The 16,370-nt window shown below is 40.2% G+C and overlaps 1 protein-coding gene across 3 annotated transcripts in view; it reads left to right on the forward strand.

Moving 5' to 3' along the window:
- Positions 1–16,370, forward strand: part of HMGCLL1 (3-hydroxymethyl-3-methylglutaryl-CoA lyase like 1) — a 183,117-nt gene that overhangs the window by 92,872 nt on the left and 73,875 nt on the right. For all 3 annotated transcript variants that reach the window (XM_036916326.2, XM_036916322.2, XM_036916327.2), the window contains one exon: positions 374–562. In XM_036916326.2, coding sequence (XP_036772221.1) covers positions 374–562 — 189 coding nt within the window. The remainder of the gene's footprint in view (positions 1–373; positions 563–16,370) is intronic.

Below are 16,370 nucleotides of genomic sequence, written 5' to 3' on the forward strand. Positions count from 1 at the left end.
AAAATGCTACCTCTAAAGTGCATTTTAAATGCTTCTGTTTGGTTAGAGAGTTGAGAAAGTAAGCCTCCCATAGCTGAAATATAGCTTATGACTTCGTAATTGAACATGTAGGTAGGGAGGTAGATAATTATAATTTCAAGGCATACTTGAATATAAGAAAAAAAGATAATTACAGTAATGTCATATAAAATTTTATATAATGCTTAGGATTTAATAAGCATGGAAAAGGGCCAGAGAATGAAAATATGTTCCACATGGATGCATATATGATCTTAGTTGTGATTTTTGCCTCTCAATGACATTTGCTAAGGAACAGCAGGGCTTGAGTCTGTTCATTTCCATTGTTTTACTAGCTCTTCGCCTTTCCTGATAGGTCTCTAAGAGGCTGTATGCCATGGGCTGTTACGAGATCTCCCTGGGAGACACAATTGGAGTGGGAACTCCGGGAAGCATGAAGAGAATGTTGGAAAGTGTCATGAAAGAAATCCCACCAAGAGCTCTTGCTGTTCACTGCCACGACACATATGGGCAGGCCCTGGCAAACATCCTTACGGCCCTTCAGGTATTTTGTATTATTTGTGTGTATGTGTAAAGGTATGTATCCTTACTTGTAATAACAACATAGTAAGAACGTTAGTGAGGTAATATGTATATATTGCTATGGATATAATGTTTAAACAGAGCCTGCCACATGACAAGCACTCAGGAAATATTTGTGCATTGCACGTGTTTTTTAGGACAGTGTATTGATTTTTACATTTAATTTGATTTCATAGAATCCCTGAATTTTTTCCTTTTAAAGTATTAATCCTCTTAGAGCTATGTCTGCTTTTTTCAACTCCCATATGCTCTCAGCCATAAAATTTAATAGACTGAAATATGATGGCATTCTGAGGAATGCAAAGCACAAAGATAGTAGAATATACTATTGTACTCATGTAACTGATGCACTTTTTGATAATTTGGTGCTCTATCATGAGAAGATAGGGTGCTGAAATAAAGAATATTTTGTTTAAGATGTTTTCCTCATCTTGGCAAGCATACTTCTGAAAGAACCCCTGGTTTTTATCAACTATATTCAGTTAGATAATCAAAACGAAGAGATGTAGAGAGTTGGAGGATTAAGAATTGCTCATTAAATTCTAGTGACTCAGTTATTTTAAATGTATTTCTTTAAAATAATAGATATAAATAGCTTTATAGACATTATATTAACATTAATGTTAGTTTCTATAACTCAACGAAAAATAGATTCACTTGATGTTATTAGAATCTGAGACTTTGACCATTAAAGATGAGACTCTATGAAAGCTTTTGGTAAGGCTGAAAGTCAGTAAGCAAAGCTTAATGTCACTCTTCCAAAGTGTACAGTTGCTTGGCAAAAGTTAAAAAACAATGTGAAGATCAAACCCCACAAGGGCTTATTTTGACTTTGTAACATATGTGCACAAATCCTTATTTTTCCTCTGGAAGCAAGCAAGGAACATTGTATTGAATTAGAGGAGAAAATGATATCCCATGGACTTTAGGGCGTGGGAATTTTTACAATTTTTCCTTCCCTAGGTATTCTAGTTTCTAAAACAATAGAGAACTAGGCATCACTTCAGGATTCTCTGTTCAGCTGCAACTGCAACTGATTAAGTATCCCTGACTAACAAGTTCCTGAAGAGGTCGGTCCATTTGTCTGTCTCTGCCTGTCTCTCTCATTCTTGTGTGCATACTTCTTTTTATAGATACATCCTCTATATGGTAACACTTTGAGTAGTATTTTATTTGTGTAGCATATTTATTATATAATGAATGATAGTTTAGTTCTTTGGGATATAGGCTATAGTGCAAAATCTGGGAACCCAGACTTTGGCTTCTGGAAACTATCTGCTTCTTGAAAATGACTAACTAAAAAATATTGCTGATATCCCATTGGGATTCTAATGGTTGAGAAGGTGTATCTGAGGAAGGAATGTTTAAAATCAGATATAAAGAATGAGAAGGTACTGGCCTCAATAAGGAGTGTGTGTGCTTATGTGTGTGTGCATGGACATGTGCTAGTGTGTGGGAAGAACAGTTCCAGTAGATGAAGCATCACTTGAGCCAAAGGCCTTGGGAGAGGGGATGATAGTACCCTAGGAATTGAAAGAAGACCATGTTTTCAGAGGAGAAGCAAAAGTTGAAGAACATTTGCTGAATTAGTGAAAGAGTCTCTGTGGAGAGGTGAGAATTGAAATCCTGGGGCTTTTACCTATCCTGTAACAGCTACCTGGAGGACAGGAAACAGCCTTGTGCTGAAGCAAGGTGGGGAGCATGGACGAGAATCTATATAAGGCTGAAACCTGCCTCCCCTCAAATAAAATAGCATACTCTCAGTCAAAAGGTGAACCAGCAAAATCCACCTCACAAAGGGAGAGGACAAGCATATTGAATTCTCATGGCCTTGGTTGTGGGTAGAGGGGAAATAGAGTCCCCCTTAGTATTTCATGACCTTTTGTCAACCCCAGTGTAGGTTTAGGGTTCAACTCACATTGCCTACAGAATTTGAAAGGCCCAAGCAGATAAATTATTTTCAAATGGTTGTGGATTAGTAGCACCTTCAGGTGCCAGGAAGAATATAAATATTTTTGAAGGTGAGCATCTTCAGCTTAAGCTGAACTATTCTGTGTATGTTCATGTGTGCACGTGTGTGTGTGCACATGCCGTCGGGGGGATGTATATTCTACTCTTCAGCAGCTCCTGTGGTAGTTGGTAGGAAGAGTCTACAAGCATCCATAACTGTTTTCTGTTCTTTACTGTGTGCACAAGCTCTAAGTGCATATTGGAAGCAGGAGGGCAGAAGGGAGCCTAGGCACCTGGGAAAGCCATAGCATGCTTCCAGCACGCCCCAGAGCTCACGCTGGGGTCTCAGGGTGAATGGGTGGAGAAGAGTAACTGTGGCTTGTGTAACAAGCAACATGACATGAGGCTGGAGGAGCTAGTTTAAATGAACAATAAAGGAAATGGTCAAAAAACACAGCCTTGCTGTCTATACTAATAGGGTTGTAGACTTTTGTCTTTTCTGCTCTCCACTCTTATATAGTTTGATAATCCAGTGACAGCGTAAGGAAGAAATACCCACTGTGCTCTCTTTGGAACTGTGTAGAGCTGAGACAATCTTTAAATGTTCCGGAGCGTTCGTTTTCTTGACGGCAGCTTGCTGTGGTATGGGTTTGTCACTGTAAGCACACATGTCCTGGCCCCAGCAGCACTATGGCAGAGTCCCTCTTACCCTTTTGCTCTTGTTGTTTCCCATCCCCTCCTCAGCAACAGCAGTGATGAAAGGACCTGAAAAAAAATGCCAGGGTTTAAATAGAAAGGAAATCAGAGAAAGTCCTGCTTCATTATGAACCGGGCTAACCTTGGCTTCAGGAAACAGTGGCCGTACTTAAAATGAAATCTTTGAAGTGGCTTCTAATGAAATTGGTGGTGGCTGCAGAGTGGATATCATTTGCTTTAATTTAAGGGGTTGAGAAACAATTTACAGTGCTCCAAACTGGGAGTTAATATTAAGGCAAGGAGACATGTAATAAGTGGAAACTTGGCCACAACAGTAGGAAACAAATGAGTTATAAATGGAACATCCCCCCTCCGTCTGGAAAGCACATACTGATCATGCAAAAGAGGGATCTTTCTTGGGTTCCCAGGTCTTACTGTATTTTTTTGTATTACTTAAACATATGACTTATACAACTATAGATGGTTGTATAGAAGTTAAGAATTCATAATTATCAGATATTACTTAATATAGAGAATAATTCTGAGACTGTACATTCAAAAGGATATTTACAACCACTCAAAACTAGAAAAGCAAGAAAATGAGGTGGCAAAACATACAACATTTTAGTAATTAAAGAAACATACAGAGCCCAATATACTTGTCTTAATTTTTTATGTAAAAATTGAGCTTCATCCTCCTGCAAATTCCCAAGTGCCTAAGTAAAGCACCAGTGAACAAATTGTTTAATCTGCTTTATACCAAACAATTGCGATCTCTGTTTTCCTCCACTCAGATGATTTGGGTCTTCGTAACTGGGTAAAAACAGAATAAAACAAATGAGATCCAATACCACAAATAACAGTACCATGTTAATTGGTAGCATAGAAATACAGCAGCACAGGCAATATTTGACTTTCTCCTAAAGAAATACTGTGTGCCTTTTTTTCTTTCCAACTTAATAGATTCTTAGCTAATGTGCCTTTCTTCATAATGTTTTCCATATGTTTATTACTCTTTTTTCAGAAAGACCAAATTATTTACCTAATCTTTTACATCAAAGCATTCATTTTTTTATATTAACTCTTAGGAAACCATGTTTTAATGGCACCAAACAACTAATATTTCTCCATGTAGTTCGTTTTTGAAGTTCTCAGGGAGAGTTTTTTTTTTTTCTTTTTTAATTCCAGTCACTAGCCAGATGAATCTCTCAGGTCTCAGTTTTGTGTCTGTAGAATATATACAGTGCTGTCTCCCTCCTCAAATGATGCAAAACAGAGATAAAATGCCAAGTTTCTAGAAAAACTGCCTTGGTAAACAGTACATTTGGTTAACAGTTTATTATTACAGTCATTACAATTAAAATTACTACTAATAACAATAATAATAACTTTTATTACTCAATTTATCTGTGAGTAGAGCGAGGAGACATAAAAATAAAGCATTGAATTACAAATATTTTTTGTGAATACATGCATTAGAAATTATTCATTTCTTCAGTGTATATTAAGAGCTAAACAGAAATCAGTGAACAAGATTGAGAACAAAAAGTTGAAAATTGGATGCCCCTACAGAGGTTTTACAAAATGCATCATTAATTTATTCAACGGATACTTAATTTATCAGACACTTATAGATGTTAGATTCAAATGTTAAGGTCTCTGAGCAGTACTGATGTGAAGAAAACTGTTTCAGTTTAACTCAGTATTTCCAAAAGCATTTTGTGAAATAGTTTATGTTTGAATGTGTGGTACACAATTAACTTTCTCCAACATGGTATTCTTTTGGAAAGTATTCTCATAGGAAGGCGGGATGATATATCAGTTATCATCAAAAAACAAATAAAGAGGACAATAAGACCTATAGAATTTTAACTATCCAATTTTCTAGTGTATAGAAGCAGGGCTCCTGAACTATGAGAGTTAGTAAGAAAAAGATGAACAAAGTACTTTTTTATACTTTCTTCAAGTGGTTGGGTTGCTTATAGCAGTGATGAAAAATGAGTAAACATTTGAATTATGAAGAAAAATGAGTAAACATTTTAATAATTTTGATTTTTTATCTCTAACATCTTATTAATATGAACTTCTCTCTGATTTTGGCAATAAGTGATCAGTTAGTTTTAGTTTTCAGAGATAATACAATCTTTATTTCTACATAGCCATGGGTATTTTTTAAAACAGGTTGGAAAAAGCTGCTTCTGAGCCAGAAGGCATTTTAAACTAGCATTCAGTCAATCAACATTTAAAAATAACTCATGAAATTCTATTGTAATATGCTAAAAATGAAAGTTTTAAATCTTTACATAATGGCTTATGCTTAGATCATAAACTTGAACTCTACCAAGAAAGAAACCATGTTCAAAACTGCACTGCCTCTCCCACAGCAATTAATCTATGACGATCAGATAGGCAAATGTTACAAAAATTAATTAACGTTTTTTTCCTACTTAAAATAAATCTAGTCAGCAGAAAAGTAAAGAAGAAAAAAAAATTGAATTCATCAGCAGGTTTTGTTTCTTTTTAATTATGGTTGAATGTTTTTTCAATCATTGTTTTTCCATCGATACCAGCTCCTTTAATTTACAGTTGATTTACACCCTGGGGTATGCATAGGAAGCAATGGTTGTACATTGTGGTCTGTATTCCCACAAATCACAGCTTGGGAAGATACCTAAAACATAATCAGATTATCTTTGTTGGGACTCAAAGGCGGAGCGCCAGAGAGCAGATGGACACTGAGAAGCAGAGTCAAGGCCCATGCGCTGAGAGTAGATGCGGGAGAGCGGAGCTGACAGATAACTTTTCATTCCCAATGAGCCTGAGTGTTGTACTCCTGCTTCATTTTCTTGAAATCCTCCGGTGTCTCCCAAGGGTACTTTTCGTTTTCACTTAAGGCTTGTAAACAACATTATGCAAAACAACTAACTTTTCCATTATCTATAAAATACAATATTGGAGAAGTCTTATATTTTTCTAGATTTCCATTTCCTTATATGCAAAAGAAGTCTGTTACATTAGATGATAAAGTACACATTTATATCTCTTTTCTTAAATTTCATTACTTCAAAGCAGATACAGTTAATCAAAATACTGTGTTCACTCTTCTTAGCAATTTTGACTTTGTTTATTAGCATGCTCATATTATTCCAGAAATTAGGTGAATGGATGTCTCTTTGTCTTTACCTCTGATTGCACCAAGTAATACAGCAATCCCGGATAGAAGTTGTCATTTTGTCTTCTTTGCACATAATCAGAGTTTGAATCAGGACAGACTCATCCTGATAAATGTTACCTTGTAAAAAAATAAAACACTGTTAATGTAAAATCAATCCTTGTTGCTATTATCACCTTCAGAAAAAAAAAGCATCTATTTATACAGTTACTTTTTTCCTAGTCCAGTCTTTCTTTTCTGTAGGACTTTGGCTTTTCTATTATTGGTGGGGTTGGGGCCAGAATATGATATGGCTCTTCCCTTGGCATAGGAGATGGAAATTTCAAAACGCACTACCTCTTTGAGTACCTCTCTCATCCATTCTGTGTGTGTCTCATCTTATTGTTTTAATCTTCTTTTCAGTATCTTATTTTCAACCAAGTACTTGTCACAATTCTCCCAGCCCATATGGCTTTAATTTTGAAATGTTGTTTGGCCCTGTTGTTTGTATAAGAACACATTAAACTTTTTATTTTCTAATTTATTTCCATGCTTTTTTCCATAATTTTCTGTCCTAAAAATTCATATTTATAAGAAAACTAAATGAACATATACTCTTGCCACTGTATATAATATGACCTTTTTCTTTAGGATATTTGTTTGAAACTGATCAGTTTGGTATTGAATATAAAGTACTATTCTAATGAATTACTTCTTTTTATTGAAGTATTGTTGATTTACAATTTTATGTTGGTTTCAAGTATACAACACAGTAGTTCAACAGTTACCCATATTGTTAAATCCTCTCTCCAACTATGGCAGTTACTATCTGTCAACATAGAAAGATGTTATAGAATCATTGACTATATTCTCCCTGCTATACTATTATCCCTATGACCAACTTATATTACAATTGAGAATTTCTGCGCCATTTTATCCTCCTCACCCTCCCCACCCACCCATTCCAACCCCTCCTCCATGGTGACCACCAGTCACTTCTCAGTGTCTATGAATCTGCTGCTGTTTTGCTCATTTTCTTTCATTGTTTTTAGATTCCACAAATAAGTAAAATCATATGGTATTTGTCTTTCTCTGCCTGGCTTATTTCACTTAGCATAACCCTCTAGGTTCATCCATGTTGTTGCAAATGGTAGGATTTCTTTTTTTTATGGCTGAAAGATACTCCATTGTGTATATGTACCACATCTTCTTATCCATTCATCTACTGATGGACACTTAGGTTGTTTCCATATCTTAGCTATTGCAAATAATGCAGCAGTAAACATAAGGGTACATATATCTTTTCAAATCAGGGATTTTCTTTGAGTAAATTTCTAGAAGTGAAATTACTAGGTCATATGGTATTTCTATTTTTAGTTTTTTGAGGAACCTCCATTCTGCTTTCCACAATGGTTGCACCAGTTTACATTCCCACTGAAAGGAAGGGAGCGACACACAGCAGCAATTCACTGGAGAATTCCGCTTTATTAGGGAAAGGTACTGGGTTGTATAGGAAGGGGCATGGGGTGATTGTGGTGTTACTTCTACGGGGCTGGTGGCTATTGGCTAGGTGCTGGGATTAGGGGGGCGAGGGGTGATTGGGGTTCAGGTGGCGCCGGCGGGAACCGAGGACCCGGAAGAGAAGCAGGAATTTCACCATCTTATGGGTGGGGGCTCTTCATTCCCCCCTTTCTCCTCTATGGGGTTGTGGACGTTGCTTTCTCTCTGACTGCTTCCTGCTGAACGGGGGCGGAGAAGGGAGTGAGGGCTTGAGGACCGGGAGGAAAGGGTTGATAGGACTCCCCACAGTAAGGACGAGTAGATGTGGACTTCTTCAGGTTGGAAATCAGTGAAGGTTCCCTGTAACCATAGGTCGAGGACTTGTTGATTCCAATGGTGCCAAGAGGATATGGGTGCCAGAAGCCAGGCGTCTGTGGCCATTGTTTCCAGGAACAGTTTCCAGCGGAGAGAGGGGTCCATCTCAGCGTGTGGTGGGGAGGTCACGTGAGGGTGAGGGATCTTCTGTGGCTAAAAGCTGGTAGTTCCTGAGTTAAAGCTGGTTGAAAGTTTGATTAGAGATTTTACTGACTTGGGATTTGATAAACTTTACAAGGCAAGAAGAGACAGGCTAGGAGAATGATTATTATAGGGCCTGCAATGGGCCACAGCCAGGTAAGGAAGGGGTTTGTTAGTATTGAAGAGAATGGGTTGGAGGAGTAATACTGTGGGTACTGGGAGTTACCCATGTAGTGAATGATGCAAGACCAGTAGGGACATCCCTGTAGGTGTCTGGCCATTGCCTGCAACAGGCTTGTTTTTGGTCATAGAGGAAGCAGAGGTAGGGAGAATAAAGGTAGCTGCTAGTGAACACTTCAGTGGAGGGAGGAAAGTGGAGGTATAAAGGCTCAGAGCAGCCTTTCAGAGGGCAGTCTGATGTGGCACTGAGGGCAGTAATTTTTGTTTGATGCTGTGTGTAAGTCTGTCTGACTTTGAATCGCCATACAAAGGAGGCTGGGGTGGCGGGGAAGAAAATAGGAATGAGGAGAAAAAGCAAGAGAGAGCGAGGGAGCAGTAAAGGAGGAAAAAGTCATGATTCGGGTATGGATGGCAAAGGGGGTGAACGGGAATTTGGAGGAAATAGGACAGTAAGGTCAGGAGTCTGGAGGGAGGGAGAGTCTGTAAACTTTTGTAGGTTAAGAGATCCTTTAGGTGATGTGGGGACAGAATGGTAAGGGGCGCCCCGAATGTCAGTTTATGAGCTTCTTTCTGCAAGAGCTGTCCAGCGGCTAATGCCCGTAGGCAGGGGGCCCATCCCCCAACTGTGGGGTCTAATTGCTTGGAAAGACAAGCTACTGGGGCAGAGGATGGGCCATAATATTGGCCTAGGACTCCTAGAGCTTGACTAGACCTCTCATGAATGTATAATGAGAAGGGCTTCGACAAATCAGGAAGATGGAGAGCTGGGGCTTCCACAAGGGCTCGATGGAGCTTAATGAAGGAGTGTCGGGGTGAGAAGGATAATGGTTCTTCAGGGGGGCCCTTGCGGAGGTCGTATAGGGGTCTTGCCAACAGGGAGAAGTTAGGGATCCACGCTCTAAATACCCAGCCAGGCCTAGAAAGGAAAGGATTTCTGTCTTGGTTTTGGGAACGGGCAGGTCAGAGAGGAGCTGTTTTCTGTCTAAGGTAATGGACTTTCTTTGTTGAGATAGAAGGAATCCGAGGTAAGTGACAGAAGGGGAAGAGATTTGAGCTTTGACGGGGGATACCCGGTAACCTCTGAAAGCTAGAAGGTTAAGTAGGGAGGCAGTGTCAAGTTGAGACTGTTCCCACGAGGGACTGCGGAGTAGAAGGTCGTTCACGTATTGTAATAAGGTGGACTCGGAGTGAACATGATGAAACTGTTTGAGGTCCTGAGCTAGGACCTGTCCAAAAATATGGGGACTATCTCGGAAGCCTTGTGACAAAACTGTCCAAGTGAGTTGTTCAGAATGTCTTGTGTATGGGTCCGTCCAGGTGAAGGCGAAAAAATCTTGGGAGGAGGGGTCCAGAGGGATAGAAAAAAATGCATTCTTGAGATCTAGGACTGAGAAGTGGGAGGCCGAGGCAGGGATCTGTGATAAAAGGGTGTATGGATTTGGGACTAAGGGATGGATAGGGATGATGGCCATGTTGATGAGGCGAAGATCTTGGGCGAGGCGGAAAGATCTGTTGGTTTTTTTTAACAGCTAATATGGGGGTATTAAATGGGGAGTGAGTGGGCCTGAGGTAATTTTTGTTTAAAAGATCTTGAATGATGGGTTGGAGGCCTATGAGGGCTGAAGTGGTTAGGGGGTATTGGGCCTGACAGATATACTGAGAGGGGTCATGTAATTTGATAGAGGCAGGAGGACATAGAGCCATGGAGGGGCTTGTAATGTCCCAAACTTTGGGATTTACAGGGTGTATGAGGGCGGAACTGGAGCTTTCATTGGGTAGAGGGGGGTCGTCGGCTATGAGGGCCATCAGAAAGGGAGTACTGGGGGCTGTGGGAGTGGATATAGTTATGGAAACATGGAGGAGAGAAAGGATGTCCCGTCCTAGTAAGGGGATGGGACACTGGGGCATAACCAGGAAGGAGTGGGAGAAAGGTATGGGATTGTCCTGGATTGTGCATAAAAGTGGCGGGGGGGTTAATGGGAAAATCTGTTTACCTCCTACCCCGACTACAGGAGTAATGGCAGGCGTGGTAGGGCCCCGGTATTCCCGCAAGACTGAGAAGGTGGCTCCTGTACCTAGGAGGAAGGAGATGGGGCAACCGTCTACTATTAAAGTAACCCTGGGCTCCTGTTTGGTGATGGAAATGGTCGGGCGAGAAGCCGCCGGGCCCCGTCAATCTTCTTCTGCCAGCCCCACTACGGCGGGCTTAGGATGGGGGTTGTTCGTCCAGCCTCCCCTTCGGGTGGCTGGGCAATCAGACCCCCAGTGGCCCTTTTTGTGGCATCTGGGGCATGGGGTGGTAGGAGATCTGGGGGAGGGGCACGCCCTTGACCAATGTCCCTCTTTTCCGTACTTGAAACAAGCTCCTGGGGGAGGGCTTGTTTGTAGAGGGGCGCCCAGGTTGTGGTTTTATCAGCTGGGCCAACATTTGGAAATTGGCCTGATCAGCCTTTTGTTTACGGCGTTCTTTCTCCTCCTCCCGGTTATGGAAGACTTTAAAGGCCACTGTTAGGATCTCAGTCTGTGGGGTAGCGGGGCCCTGTTCTAACTTTTTGAGTTTAGCTTTAATGTCGGGGTAGCTTTGAGCTAGGAAGTATGTCATAAGGACATGTCTCCCGTCAGGCGTTTCTGGGTCCAGGCTGGTAACTGTAATAGGGCTTGAGTGAGTCTGTCTAAGAACTCGGAGGGAGCTTCCTCACTCCTTTGAATTATGTCTTAGAGCTTTTGAAAACTGACTACTTTACGAGCTGCCTTTTTCAGACCTGATATTAAGCAGCAGGCGAAGATATCTCGAGAGCGGAGACCCACGGCGGTGGGGGACTGAAGGGTTCTGGCTCAGTCTGTGGGGGAGAAACAGGTGATGGGGGCAAAGACGGAGGAGGCTCCTGGGACTTAGAGGGGGGCTGAAAGGCTCAGGCTTGATCTGCAGGGGGGTGAGGTGGGGGAGGAGATGGTGGTGGAGGAAGGGGGAGGGGCTGTTGTAGGAGAGGAGGGGGAAGGGAGTGGGCGGGAGGCTTTTGCGGGGGAGACGGCTTGCAGGCTGGGAGAACTTGGGGGGAGGCAGGGGGAGGAGGAGGCGGAAATCTTTGATATAGGGAATCTCCTTCCATTTTTTCAGGCGCTGGCAGTAGTTAAAGAGATCGCGAGTGATGTTCGGATCAAGAGATCCCCCTGCGGGCCATTGGTTGTTATTGTCTAGGGGGTATGTCGGCCAATCTTGGGAGCAGTATTTACGGAGAAGTTTTGGTTTTATATCAGGCGTCAGGGAGAGGGTGGCTAGATGCTTGAGCAGGCATTCAAGAGGTGAGCTTCCAGGGAGGGACGAGGAGGCTCCCATGGCTAAAGGACAGAGAAGGAGAAAACAGGGAAGACGAACGGAGATCCTCGGACTGGGAGCAGACGGCAAGGAGACAAAGGGCGTCCCCGGTGATCCTTGGGGGTCTGCGGAAACTCGTATACGAGTCGGTTTCTTAGGAAGTGTGGGTCGTCACCCAGACTTCTCTAAGAAGGCAGAGTGCCGGAGTCACGAGGAACCTAGTACTAGGAATTTTCGGCGGAAGGAACGGAAGGGGGGGGGAAGGGAGCGTTTTCATCCGCAAAGGAGTCACCTCGTTTATGGCTGTTGGAGGAGGGGCTGAGGGTCCGCCGCAGCCTTGAAGGCCTAAGGCGGGGAGAGTTCCCTCCTCGTCCCCGAGCGTCAGGGCCTTGCCGGACAATCACGGTCAATGGCGCTGCGATAGCTCGGGGAAGAGCGGCCCGCTCGGGGGAAAACTTACCCAAAGGCCAGAGAGGAGTGGTGAGTGTGAGGAGCCAGCGCCAGAAAAAGAGGACGAGGGCAAGGTGCTGCTGGTGTCGGGGGAAGACAGGGCCCAGTTGGGGTGTCCCGTCTCCCGGGTTTCGGCACCAATGAAAGGAAGGAGCGACACACAGCAGCAATTCACTGGAAAATTCCACTTTATTAGGGAAAGGTGCTGGGTTATATAGGAAGGGGCATGGAGTGATTGTGGTGTCACTTCTATGGGACTGGTGGCTATTGGCTAGGTGCTGGGATTAGGGGGGCGAGGGGTTATTGGGGTTCAGGTGGCACCGGCGGGAACTGAGGACCCAGATGAGAAGCAGGAATTCACCATCTTATGGGTGGGGGCCCTTCACCCACTAACAGTGTAGGAGAGTTCTCATTTCTCCACAACCTTGCCAACACTTGTTATTTCTTGTCTTTTGGATAGTGGCCATTCTAATTTGTGTGAGGTGATAGCTCATTGTGGTTTTGATTTGCATTTCCCTAATGATTAGCAATGTGTAACATCTTCTCATATGCCTGTTGGCCATCTGTATTTCCTCTTTGGAAAAATGTCTGTTCAGGTTCTTCGCCTACCTATTAATCAGGTTATTTGTTCTTTTTGGTGTTGAGTTATATGAGTTCTTTGTATATTTTGGATGTTGACCCCTTACCTGATAAACTGTTTATGAGTATATCCTTCCATACTGTAGCTTGCCGTTTTGTTCTATGACGGTGTCCATTGTTAAACCAAAGCTTTTTAGTTTAATGTAGTCCCACTTGTCCATTTTTTATTTTGTTCCCTTGCCTGACAAGATATGTCTAGGAGATCATGCTTATGTTCAAGAGACTTTTGCTTATATTTTCTTCTACTAAGGAGGTGAATGACCTGTACTCTGAAAACTATAAGGTACACATGAGGGTAATTTTAAAAGACACAAATAAATAGAAATCCATCCCATGCTTATTGATTTACAATTTTATGTTGGTTTTAAGTATACAACATATAATTTCAAGAATTAATATGAAAATGGCCATCCTGCCCAAAGCAATTTGCAGATTCAGTGCAATCCCTATCAAAAAAACCAATGGAATTTTTCAATGAACTAGAGCAAATAGTCCCAAAATTCATATGGAACTGCAGAATATCCTGAATAGCCAAACCAATCCTTAGAAAGAAGAAGAAAGCTGGGGTATTATACAACCTGACTCTAAGCTATACCACAAAGCTACAGTAATCAAAACAGTATGGCACTGCCAAAGAGCAGACACATAGATCAATAAAAGATAATAGAGAGAGCCCAGATATAAACCCATGCATAGATGGTCTCATGGCAATTTTTTTTGATAATTGTAATGTAATCACTTAATGGTTTATATGTTCAATACTAAAAACAAAAACAAAAAGAAGTCTCCCTGACACACACACAGTTGAGACTACAGATAAGCCTAATACCCAAAAGTCAAGAATCCTTAGTTTTATTTCTTGAACAAAACTTTCTCATATGTTGCCAAATATTTCTAGTTCTAGGTTTGAACTAGGTCGGAGCAATATATGCTATTCGCTTATACTGGGTCATTCTTATTAATTTCTCAATTTAAAATACCAGACAATACTATCAGTAATAGATTCAAGACTAAAAGACAATAGAAGATGAGGAATTTAATTAGTGCAAGTTAAACATGTGGAATTCTAATTTGGAAACTACAAAGATTTTTTTCCATTTTTTTGTAAATCTCTTTAATATAGAACAGAACATAAAATAGGAATTGTCTATCAATTGTAACCACTCAAAATAATTTTACGAATTATTTAAAAATTTTCTTTTAACCAAAAAATATTCATTGGCTAACTTCTATGTGATAGTCTCTGCTATTACATGTAATAGGCAATAAAAAGGCAAAATGAAACACAATGCCTTTACTCAGAATTTTTCCACCTACCAGATAAAATGTGAAAATTATGTCAAATATCTTAGGCAGTAAGTTATTTTCACCTGGATTACTAATGTAAGTTATATTAATTAAATTAATTTAATTTTTTAGCTGATAAATTTTTTAATTGAAATATAGCTTATTGACAATATTGAGTTTCAGATGACAACATAGTAATTTAACAATTATATACACTACCAGATGCTCACCATGTTAAATGTAGTTACCATCTGTCACCTTACCAAGTTCATACAATCTTATTGTCAGTGTTCCTATGCTGTACTTTACATCCCTGTGACTAATGTATTTTATACCTTAAAGTTTGTACCTCTTTAATCCCTTCACCTATTTCATCCATCCCCCAACCCTTGCCCCCTGGCAACCACCAGTTTGTTCTCTGTATTTATATTTCTGTTTTTGTGTTGTTTATTTCTTCTGTTTTTTAGATTCCACATGTAAGTGAAATTATATATTTGTCTTTCTCTGACTTAATTCTGTTAGTATAATACAATCTAAGTTTACCAATGTTGTCACAAATTGCAAGATATGATTTTTTTATGGTTAATATTCTATTTGTGTGTGTCTGTGTGTGTGTATCACATCTTCTTTATTCATTCCTCTGTTGATGGACACTTAGGTTGCTTCTATACCTTAACTATTGTAAATAACATGGCAGTAAACACAGGGGTGCTTATAGCTTTTTAAATTAATGTTTTCATTTTCTTTGAGTAAACACTCAGAGGTGAAATTAATGGATTGTATGATATTTCTAATTTTTTGAGGAACCTTCATACTGTTTTCCATAGTGGCTACACTGATTACCATTCCCCCCAAAAATGCACAAAGTTGCCTTTTCTCCACATCCTCACCAACAGTTATTTCTTGTCTTTTTGATACCACATATTCTGAGTAGTGTGAGGCTAGATTTTGTGGTTTTTGATTTGCATTTCCATTATGATTACTGATGTTGAACATCTTCTCATGTGTCTGGTGTCCATCTGTATGCCTCCCTTGGAGATGTCTATTCAGAGCCTCTGCCAATTTTTTAATCAGTTTATCTGTTTTTATGGTGTTTAATTGTATGAGTTCTTTATATATTTTAGATATTAACTCCTTACCAGATATATCATTTGCAAATATCTTCATCCATTCAGTAGGTTGCCTTTCCTTTCTGTTGATGGTTTCCTTCACTGCAAAGAAGCATTTTAGTTTGATGTAGTCCCAATTATTTTTGCTTTTATTTCCTTTGCCTGAGGAGACACAACCAAAAATATATTGCTAAGGCATGTGCAAAAGTGTTTACTGCCTATGTTTTCTTTTAGGAGTTGCAAGTTTGCAGGTTTTACATTTAAGTCTTAAATCCCATGTGACTGTATTTTTGTGCTTGGTACAAGAAAGTTGTCCAGTTCATTCTTTTGCATGTGGCTTTCTAGTTTTCCCAATACCATTTGTTGGAGAGACTGTCTTTTCCCCATCATAAGTTCTTACTTCCTTTGTGTAGATTAATTGACCATGTAAATGTGGGTTAAATTCTGTTCCATTTCTGTGTGTCTCTTTTTACTCCTCTACCATAGTGTTTAGATTACAGTAGCTTTGTAGTATATTTTGATATGAGGGAGCATGATACCTCCAGCTTTGTTGTTCTTTCTCCACACTGCCTTGGCTATTCATGGTCTTTTATGGTTCCACACAAATTTTAGTTTTTTGCTCTAGTTCTGTGAAAAATGTGATTGGTATTTTGATAGGGATTGTGTTGAATCTCTAGATTGCTTTAGATAATATGGACATTTTACTAATATTAATTCTTCTAATCCATGAGCATGAAATACCTTTCCCTTTATATGTGTCATCTTCAGTTTCTTTCATCAGTGTCTTGCAGTTTTCAGAGTACATGTCTTTCACCTCCTTAGTTAAATTTATTCTTAAGTAATTCTTTTTGATGCAATTATAAATGGGCTTGTCTTCTTCATTTCTCTTTTTGCCTGTTATTAGTGTATAGAAACACAACAGATTTATGTACACTGATTTTATATCCCACAACTATATTGAATTAACTTATTAGTT

Source organism: Manis pentadactyla, chromosome 16 (assembly GCF_030020395.1).
Source record: "Manis pentadactyla isolate mManPen7 chromosome 16, mManPen7.hap1, whole genome shotgun sequence".
Taxonomy (NCBI): Eukaryota; Metazoa; Chordata; class Mammalia; order Pholidota; family Manidae; genus Manis; species Manis pentadactyla.